Source organism: Ptiloglossa arizonensis, chromosome 8 (assembly GCF_051014685.1).
Source record: "Ptiloglossa arizonensis isolate GNS036 chromosome 8, iyPtiAriz1_principal, whole genome shotgun sequence".
Taxonomy (NCBI): Eukaryota; Metazoa; Arthropoda; class Insecta; order Hymenoptera; family Colletidae; genus Ptiloglossa; species Ptiloglossa arizonensis.
The window spans coordinates 17,778,033-17,788,954 of NC_135055.1; the positions used below are offsets into that span (position 1 = coordinate 17,778,033).

General features: G+C 44.9%; 2 protein-coding genes across 2 annotated transcripts; both read left to right on the top strand.

Moving 5' to 3' along the window:
* The first annotated feature begins 5,494 nt into the window (after positions 1–5,494).
* On the top strand, positions 5,495–6,553 carry LOC143150507 (uncharacterized). Its single transcript, XM_076318838.1, has 2 exons — positions 5,495–5,822; positions 6,408–6,553. The coding sequence occupies exons 1-2, from the start codon at positions 5,495–5,497 to the stop codon at positions 6,551–6,553; spliced, it is 474 nt and encodes a 157-aa protein (XP_076174953.1).
* A 2,638-nt stretch (positions 6,554–9,191) lies between these two features.
* LOC143150686 (uncharacterized) lies at positions 9,192–10,613 on the top strand. Its single transcript, XM_076319133.1, has 4 exons — positions 9,192–9,334; positions 9,687–9,837; positions 9,881–10,226; positions 10,432–10,613. Exons 1-4 carry the CDS (start codon positions 9,192–9,194, stop codon positions 10,611–10,613), a joined length of 822 nt encoding a protein of 273 aa, XP_076175248.1.
* The last annotated feature ends 309 nt before the right edge of the window (positions 10,614–10,922 follow it).

Here is a 10,922-nt window from a genome sequence, read left to right on the forward strand (position 1 = left end):
CGCGGCCCCTCTTGGGCCCACTCCCTCCCCTAATCGATCGGATGACTACCGTGGAAAGCGTCCGCGGAGGCCACCGTGATCCCGAGCGGCGACTTTCCATCAGCCATCACGAGGGAACATTGGCGTGCAAGCTGATGCTAAGTGAGCTTTTATAGTCGGCATCCGCGGGACACGTGGGTCGGTGAACTTATCGGGGGGTAAGGGCGGGGCTGCTCCCGCGATCTAACGGACCGTGACGGGGTGGAAAAGCCCCCCGATACGTTCCACCGTTGAAAAATGCAAAACAGCGTGACGCAACCTTCGAGCAAATTGGTGACGCTGACCGCGCCCAGAGAAATAGTCTTCCGTTCGGTGACGCTCGGAGACCGAAGACATGATGCAAAAGATGCAAAGAGTCTTGGTGAGCGTCCATGGGCGTTTCAGGACCTCGTGATACTTGATAGTGGGTCGATTTTAATATTTCCCGGGTGATTGGAGGGGGGAACGCAATTTTTGTGGAAATTGTAAAAATGGTTTCTTAGGAGGCGTCCATGGGTGTTTCGAGAGATTGTGAAAGTTAATAGTCGATTTAAATATTTCCCGGGGAATTCGAAGGGGCAGCGGAATTATTGTGGAAATTGTAAAAATGGTTTCCTAGGAGGCGTCCATGGGTGTTAATGAGAGATTGTGATAGTTAATAGTGGGTTGATTTAAATATTTCCGGGGGATTGGAAGGGGGAGCGGAATTATTGCGGAAATTTTAAAAATGGTTTCCTAGGAGGCGTCCATGGGTGTTAATGAGAGTTTGTGATAGTTAATAGTGGGTTGATTTAAATATTTCCGGGGGATTGGAAGGGGGAGCGGAATTATTGCGGAAATTTTAAAAATGGTTTCCTAGGAGGCGTCCATAGGTGTTAATGAGAGTTTGTGATAGTTAATAGTGGGTTGATTTAAATATTTCCGGGGAATTGGAAGGGGGAGCGGAATTATTGTGGAAATTTTAAAAATGGTTTCCTAGGAGGCGTCCATGGGTGTTAATGAGAGTTTGTGATAGTTAATAGTGGGTTGATTTAAATATTTCCCGGGGAATTGGAAGGGGGAGCGGAATTATTGTGGAAATTTTAAAAATGGTTTCCTAGGAGGCGTCGATGGATGGTTTCGAGAGTTTGAATTATTGGTTAATCGTAGATTACTTTCCATGTTTTGTAAGAACACTTGAAAATTATTGTAGGCAAAAGTAAGTTTCTAGGGAACGTCGATAGGTGTTTTGAGAAATAGTGATTGTTGTGGAAATTTTTGGTTAAGGGTTGCTCTAAATATTTCACGAAGTTAACTAAGAAAGAGGATCACAATTATTGTATCTATCGTAGAAATAATAGAGAATATCGCTGGCATATTGACTGATTAAAATTGTTAACATTTGCTTCGAATATTTCGCGAGGATATCTAAAAAGGGGATCACGATTATTGCGCTACAATTTTTAAAAATATTTCCCTTGAGAATATCAGTGGACGTTTCGAAAGGTCAAAGTAATAAACGCTTGGTTTAAATATTGCGCGTGAATACTCGAAACACCATTAAACACACTTAATTCGTAAGTTTCTCCCTTGCTTTAGAACAAATGTGCATTTCCTTGAGTAACGAGTGCATCGAAGTAAATTGAAGAACCGTTAAAGTACAACTTATTCGATCCAGCGTTTCTTTTGGATAAATATGTCACTGAAAAGCACGACAAATAGAAACTTGGAGTAATAAAAAAGATATCTCCATTCCTTCTTTTAATAAAAATTTTCAAAACCGTGGGAAGCTTGCTCTGCATCCAAACTGTAAACTGCAAGTGTTTCGTCGCAAATAAAAATACACCAATTTCCAAAACACACATTGGATCGAGTGCAATTGTAATTCTGTCAACGGTCTGGCGCGATAACTTTTTAGCAATACTGTACGGTCACGGTAGCAGTATTTTGCTACATTTGTCATTTTTGAGTGCCGTTCCGTTATCAGCATGTTAACTGCAGCTTTTGTCAAATTCACCGTAAGCTAAAAATGGAGCGGCGTTGTTCGAGCGGAGCCAATCGAATTTCCAACGATGGCTCCGACAAATTTTGATCGAAATAAAACATCGTCCAGAACGATGGACCCTGTTTCAACAACGATCAACGAATGCGCGCAATCCGCGTTTCTAAACGGCTTTGGTAATAATCCTCTTCTATCGCGTTTCGCGCCTCGTAATGGGCGAATCGGTTGTAGAATTCGTCGATTCGCATTATTTTAACAACGCAAACGGATGTTTGTATTCCAAATCCGTTTCTAGATCGGAAGTTCCCAACCTGTTAGCGTCCCGCTACTCCTTTATTCGTATTTACAGCATTCGAAATACGTGCGTGGTTTCCCGTATTAGAAAAATTGCAATAATTCGCACGCAGCACTCGCATTCGCGAACACGGGTTTGAATTTATTTCGCGTTCAGATCGAGGAGAAAACGATAAAACCGTCGTATAATTTTACGATACAATTCAGCCGATACGACAGTAACGATCGAACGAAGTCATAGGGAATTAACAAAGGCGTTCAATTTACACCGAAACAAAATTGAATATTTCATCACCTTTTACCGAATATTAATCCCGCGAAATTTGAGTATCGTTCAATCTTGCAATAATTTGCAATGATCGCTCGTATCGTAAAATATGTATAGAATAACATTAATCGATGTATTCGCTAATTTTCGTCGCTTCTCGAGAAATAAATTCTATCGATCGTACAATTCGAAGGATTAAATATTAATTTCTTTTTGTAACGTATTCCGGAATCGTTTAAATAATTGCAGTCAACGCAGCGACAATTACAGTTGCTGCATAAATTACGGGAATTTTGTAAATTATTTTGGAATTTCCGAATAATTCTCCTTTGAAGGTAACACACGAATCGAGTCCAACGAACCGTGTAGCGTTAAATTATAAGCATAAATTGTCTAAATATTTCAATTGTGTCCGATACAGAGTTAATTATGGTCGCTATATAAATTACGTAAATTTCACACATTATTCTTCAATTTACAAATAACTCTCCCTTCGAGGTAACACGTGAAAGTCGAGTAAGATCAAATTACAAGCATAAATCGTCTAAATACTACAATAATAATCGATACAGCAGTGAAAATTTTCACAAACTCTACTTAAATTTCTAAATAATCCTCCCTCGAAAGTAACCCATTAAACCCGAAAGAGTCGAGCAATGTTGAACAACGTCTAAATATACAAAACGTCCAAATACCTCGATCGCGATCGATGAATCGTTAATAGTCTATCCCAGTTAAAATTACGCAAATTTCACAAATTATACCTAAAATTCCAAACAATTCTTTCTGGAAAGTAATACATAAAACGAAGCCAAGTAATCCCAGCGAAATTATAAGCATTCGGGTGTCCGAGGAATCAAAATAAATGTCGATATAAAACGGTCGTCGTGAAAGCACCCGGGACGAGCTTTTATTCTCAACTATAAAAGGAGGGGAGCTTTTATTGCCAGATCGTCCAGCGTCGTTTGCGACTTGAAAAGTACTTTTCTGCCGAACGAAGCCACTTTTCACGCCTCCGCGAATAAAAGAAAAGGAATTCTTCCGTGCTCTCCTAAACGAGGCGTGGCATTAAAGTCTTGGCTGACCCCCATCCCCCATCCCCACCCATTCCCAGTGAATTTTCACGGAACCGTGGAACAATTATTCGAACAATCGAGTCGCCGGTCACCTTTGTCACCTTCGAAAGTGCACGCAACGCCCAGCTATGATATTCCAAACGATCCGTGGCACGGTCGGTGATCCATTGCGAGGCTGGTGCCACCGTAACACACGCGTATCCGACTACAATGACACCGTCATTCCAGGCGACAATCGCGGGCAACGGGGACGTCGACGCGTGGGCAACGCGACCCGTGCCTCGCCTAAACGGATGCACAACAATGCAACGCGTAATGGCCTGACTGCCGACGCGTGCTCACCTAATTCAGTATCTCCTCGTCGCAAAAACAAGCGAGACAGAGACGAAACGTGTTCCAGCTCCTCTTGGCAGCGAAGGTCGTGATGACTGGTGCCTTCGTATTGGCCTTCGTATCGATAACTCCCCATCGTCTTCCGGACGATGTCGCGAACGAAACCTGCTGCTCGAAGACGTTCCTTTAACGCCTTTTCACGGCGGAACGACCGATCGATCGATCGGATACTGTTTTCGAATATTTCGTTCGGGGTTATTCAATGTACGAAACGAGTAGGGGATATTTTACGATTTGTGGATTTTTTAGAGTAAAATGAGGACACTGTGTGTGTAGGGTTCGAGTGTCGTTTAACTTTGTTTGCAAGGAAAACGATTTTTCATTTGGAATTATTTTATGTCTAAAATGAATCGGAGTAGGGGGTATTTTACGATTTAGGATTTTTTAGAGTAAAATGAGGACACTGTGTATGTAGGGTTCGAGTGTCTTTTAACTCTGTTTGCAGTAACGTGCAAATAATGTTCAAAATAAATGAGAATAGGGGATATTTTATGATTTATAGAATGTTCTTATGCCAATAAAGAATACGACATCGAGTATGTAGGCATCAAGTATTGAAATAACAGACTACAAATCAATAAACACGAGTAAATAATAAATAGTGGTATTATCAATATCTGGGCAATTTAATGGTGAAATATTAAGTAGGGGCAATATCAATGTTTGCATAATTTGAGGTAATTAATTTACAGATTCTATTTTAATTTCTCTTCGTCGATATGAAATAATTTCTCGAGTTGTATTCTTCATTTTCCAAAACGACTAGAAACCTAAGAGGGAATAGACATTCTGATCTGGTCTTTGTTATCGTCCCACCCCAAGAATCCCTATACCACGATACAAGAAACAATCTCTCCACTTGTATTCCCAATTTTTCAGAAAGACCAAGAATCTAAAGTTCAATTAACACCCCGATCTCAGATCGATTCACAATCGTCCCAGGCCAAGAATCCCTACACGGTGACGCGAGAACCCACCGAAACGTAGAAACTATCGAGATACCGTCATCGAGAATTCTATTGTTCCAGCGATCTCTTTCGCTCGGTCGATTCCTCTTTGGTTTCTGGTCGAAAGAGTGCCACGTATCCCGCAAAGTTAGAAGCAATCGTAACAACCGAGTGGAAAACGGATGCAACAGTTGAATTGGAGCACGTGACCCCTGTGGCACGGGCTGGCTACGAGGCGTTGGAGTCGTTGTCCGCGTGTCGCGAGCCCGATGTCTGACTTAATGCTGATAAGCCATGAAACGGCCACGCGCCCAACCCGCAGAGAATGTTTGGCGTGTCCTGTGCCCCGCCCTTGGGGTTGGCGGGAGCACGCAGAGACTAACCAAGAGACCGTCAGCCAATGCCCCTATAAAAGCACCATTGGGGCCTTTCGATGTCAGCACATCAACTCCAGCCATCGAGGCAAACTCATCTAGAAGCTTTACGCAGCCGAAACCCTTCGTCTACTCCTCTCAACATGTGCACCCTGGTAGCGGTCTTCCTCGCAGCGGCCATGTCGGTGGCGACGGCAGCGCCCTCCCTATTGGCGCCCGGCGCGGCGCTGGCCGGCCCTCTATTGGGCCCTTCGGCCCTCAGTGGACCGGTCGTCGGACCGTCCGCCCTCGCTGGACCGGTCGTGGGACCTGCTCGTCTCTCCGGAGCGGTCGATGGTGGCGCTGTGGTCACTGGAGCCGTGGCGGGCCCTTCGGTAGTCTCCGGTAGCGTCGCTGGTGTCGCTGCTGTAGCTCCTTGGGGCGCTGTTGCCGCTCCCGCTCTCCACGCACCCGGTCTCTTGTCGCCTTGGGGTAAGCGATCCTGACAATCCTCTACGCCGCGATGTTTTCGAAATATTACACGATCGCCTCGAAGACCACGGTTTCATAAATCTGTCCGCACGGATCTAGCTACCGTGGACGTTCAGTCCCTCGTTATTTTTGCCCGTGTCGGCAATAGTCACGGGAATCGTGTCGATCCGACCCGATACACTCGCAAGCCATCCATTCTTAACGAGACACGACCGTATCTAATCTTCGAACGCACCGCGCGGACCCGATCTCCACAATGGACGATAAATCCAACCACGCAAGGCGCATTGATTTTTATCGTTCTTCCGGGTGAACGAGGTCTGGAACGCGACACCAGATGCAGTGTCACTCGTCCTAAATGTCATATTTTATCGCCGCGATTTCGAGTTATGGCTGTACTTTGAACGCGGCTAATTTCAAGGGGTCAGCTAATGTCTTTTCGGTTTGAATTCAATGTTCGATATTTTGCATACCTTGACAGGGAAAGGGCAGTGCCTTTGGCGCGTATGGGTGGACGTTGTGGAAACGGTTGGACGTTATTTGTTCGAGTTCCAGGTGATATTTGAACTCGATGTCTGTTTTCAGGAGCAGTGTTGGCCGGTCCCACGTCACTCCCCGCGGCCCTCGCTGGTCCCGTTGCTGCACCAGCACTCATCGCCGGACCATCCGGTAGCATAGCAGCTGGACCAGCCGGAGTTGGTGGAATCGTCAGTGGAGCACCACACTGGTAATCCCACCGGCCGGACACAACACCCCAATGACATATTCGACTGATCTCCCCCGATGCCCGCCATTTTGAGACCGACCGCGCCCACGATCTCCGTCATTTACCGCTAGTACCTCCCATCATTCTATCTTTTATATGTATTCTGTGTACATAACAATACCTCGTATACGTTATTATATGTAATAATAAACGCATGCCACTTTTGGAGAGAATCACGTTTCTTAATTATCGAACCCTTTGACCATCTACACCGATAGAACTTTGGAAAAATAATATCGTTAAAATAATCCTCGTTAAAATCACCAATCGTCGAGACAAAATGGTATAAACGTCGTGAAAACGTAAAAGTATGGGTAAAAGTTTCTACAAACAAGTTATAATTCTATAAAAATTAAACAATTAGACAATCAGAGAGCCACTGAATCGCTATAAAAAGACAAGGTATACTTCAACAACTCCTAATTCTTTCCAAGTCCTTTGAATTCGTGCACCTAGGGATAAAAATGGAACAAACGTAAAAAACGTGAACGTGTGTTACAAAAGAGTCGTGCTTCCATTAAAGTTGAACAACCGAATGAGCCATTGAATTATTATACAAAGCCAAGTTATACTTCAACGATTCTTAATTCTTTTAAAATGCTTTGAATTGCTTCCATCGGGGATAAAAATGAAATAAAGAGAGAAACCGAGGAATTTTACGAACGACTCTCACAATTTTATCAAAATTGTACGATCGAACCATTGAATTATTATAAACGATTCTAATCCTTGAATTCGGAGCGTCGACTCTACGAATCTTCCACTGAACTTCATTCTGGCACTTACCACCGCCGGTGGCCTAAATGTCTCGACCAAGGCGTGAAAGCAAAGACACCGAAGGCCGTGTCAACGTTTGTTTGCGACGAAAGTCCAAACGATTGGAGCCCATTGTTCGCTTTGGAACGCTATATCGCCTCGAAGGCCGTCGACACCGGCGTGGCCGGCCTCTATTTCGCGGTCCATTGTACCGTCCCCGGCGTCGGGACGCGCCGTGGGACGATACCTGTCCACCTTTGCCGGTAATTGAAGGAAATTGCTTCAACGCCGCTCCAATCAGCCAAGTATTCTCTCTGACAGAGGAGAGACTGCACCGGATCTCGCTGATATTCGAGCATTTCCCCTCCAGCTTCGCTAACAGACCCTCTCGAACGTCGTTACATCCCCCTTGTGTTCCTTTAATCTCCGTTTTCAATCACACCCTGCCCGTGAAAAGTGCAACGAAGAAAAAGAGACACGAAACTCTCGTCTACCCTCGGAAGAACGTTTAAAAAGTATCCTCTCGATTTTCATACAGGAGCAAACGGTACATACCTTTCTCTAGTCGCTATAACACAGATTTGAAGAAATAAAATTATCCAATGGTACTTTATTTATTGATACAAAAAGTATACGTAGAGGTAGGTATTTTTTTTTTAGCTGGAGTAACTCAAACTTGAAAGATGAAATTTTCCTACTTTGAATAGTATTTCCACGAGGAGCGATCACTCGCCAATTTTTCTACATGAGTATTCTATAATAAGTATTATTTTTACCTCAGGTAAGTCAAGATCAGTGTACAAGTATGTCTTCAAAATATATCTAGGCTCAAATTTGGACACAAATAATGGTTAAGTATTTTTTATTTTTTCTCGCAGTGACACAAATTTTAAGGGTGACACTTTTACGTACACAAAAGCAACTATACAAAGTATGTCCCTTCGGTGAAAAATTTTTGTACAGAAATAAAGAACACCTTTCTTAGCCGAGATGATACAAGTTTGGTAGGTGAAACTACCTCTGTTCCTATTTTCCATAGTACATTACATTCTACATACGTAATTTGTTTCAACGAATCCCCTAGACTTCTCGACGAAAAATGACCTAACAAATGCATCGACAAAAGAAATCAATAAAACATTCTAGAAATCACTGTTCGAAAAACATATCCCTCCTATCGATGTTCACCCAATACGCAGATATACTCAGCATCGAATCGTTATAAAAGAAGAAACCTTCCAAGCTCAAACTTCGTCACCTGAAAGTCGAAGTGCGTGAAAACTTCACGTTCCCTCGACACAACGATCGATCGACCTTCTCGTCGAAGACTCGTTCGTCGGTTAACGATTCCACGGAACTGATCACTTGGTCGCGATCACGGTTAAGTTCGCGGACGATTGCACGCAAGAACACTCGAAGTCACTGGAGGATCCAGCGTAGGGAGGTATTCGGCTACGTATCCACGAGAACTGGGAGCACGTCCTCGAGGCGCGTTACTGTTTCAAAGTACCACCACCAGAGACGAAATCGGGCTATCGCGCAACAAGTACGAGCCCTTAAATCGAATAGTCCCGGTGTCTCTCCTCACCTAAACGCTTCTCGAGACACGAGTGAATTCCGTCAACAACGAGATCACGAGTGACGCGGTGCGCGCGCAATCGCTCGAAATTTATAGTATCCCCGGTAATCGAATTTCGGGATCGCTGCAAGTTCCTACGCTGATACCTAGGCGTCGAGCAGAGCGTGTGCAATTAATCCTCGGCTCGAGTCTCGGGACGCCTCGTCCTTCCCACGTGCCATTTAACGGCACGCGCTGCCATTAGTCGGAGAAATTCTTCCGTATGGAAATGGGTCGTGCAACGGTTAACTGCGTGACATTTCCCATTTGGAAAAATGGGAAGGAAAGCGGGAGACGCGATTCAGGGACACCGCGGGGTATAAAGGCTGATATCACGGGGTTAATTGGCACTCTCAGCATTAACCGTGATAGGTAGTACAACGACGAAACGAAGCGGCAATCATGACGTTCTTGGTAAGATTCTTTACTTTTGTAGAATTTAATCACCCGATAGGGGGTCTGCGATACTCGTGTACGGGGAATATTTCAAACGTCTCTCGGTGGATAATTTCAACCGGTTGTATTTAATTCGTTATGTAAAAATGAATCGAAAACGAGGAATGGAATATTTTCGCGGGGGGCTCGGTTTTCGAGAAATTCCGCTCGGAATACGTTCGGCGCGGCACGTTTCAATCGAGCACGCCAAACAGTTTCGATGTCGATCTCCTCGAAAACGAAGCGACCTTTGGAAAAATTTTGTTGCACGTTTTCGATTCGTTTTTAGACGCGTGATCACCCGTTCCTTCGATCGGATATTTTTGTGCATCGATCGACGACGCGGAGTGCACTTTTTCACATGGTTGCAGCACGTACGATCGATTCACATTTCGTTCCCCATCGAGAATTGTTTAGACGCGTGCTATAGCTCTGTTCGAGTAAACAAATACGGACCAATGGCGCGATAAACTCTGTAAAAAGTATCACGCAACGAGGAAACGTGTAAAAATATTTTTTTCTCTAAATTTATTTTACTTTCTCGTTCGCCAGGCTCTCATCGTAACGATCGCGTCGGTCTGCTCGGCGGCGCCTAGCGGACTTTGGGCCCCGGGCCTGGTGAGCCCATTGGTGGGCGGAGTGGGAGTAGTAGGCCCCGTGGTTGCACCAGCGGTCGTTGCTGGCGCCGCGGTTGGAGCGGTCAAGGTAGCTGGACCTGTCGCTGGACCAGCAGTGGTCACTGGAGCCGTAGCTGCTCCCTCCGCTGTGGTTGGCTCGGTTGCTGGGCCCACTGTAGTGTCTCAACCGGGTGTGGGCGCTGTCGTAGTCGGTGAGTCTTGAACGATTGTATATTTCTAGGAATCTACCATTTCTTCTGCCCCTCTATTGAACTTCTGACGACACAGCACTCGAACATTACGTTTCGCCCTGAAGAGGGCCAGTAAATTGAAACTTGCGAATAAAAAATATTCTTACTGTCCCAAACACTAAAGTACTCGGTCCGTAACAATGATAAATAATTAAATTTTCAGGAGGAACAGGTTTGGTAGCACCTGCCGTAGTAGCTGCACCTGCAGCCGCGGTCGTTGCTGGACCAGCAACCTCAGCGGTCGTCGCAGGCCCATCTACCTCTACGGTTGTCGCAGGCCCCGTAGCGAAAACAACGGTTATCGGTGCCTCATCCGCGGCCGTGGTCGCTGGTGCTCATGGTTGGTAGACGAGTAGAAGCTCAACCTGGTATGATCTACCTCGTGCAGGACTCAGGACTACAGCGACGACGTTTCTACCTTCTTCCTACTTGCATGGCACTGCCAACGTTTCCCGGAATATGTACGCTTATATAAATGTAACTATTTGACTGTACGAATAAACAAAATTATACCTCCATTACACGACTCGTCTTCGAGCCTTCGTCATCCTGCGCACATTAGGAACTGTTCTAATGTGTTTCACTGTACCTTGGAAGCTCCTATCAACAATGAGAGATTACACACGTATATCACTGTTATCTACACCTATATCTTCT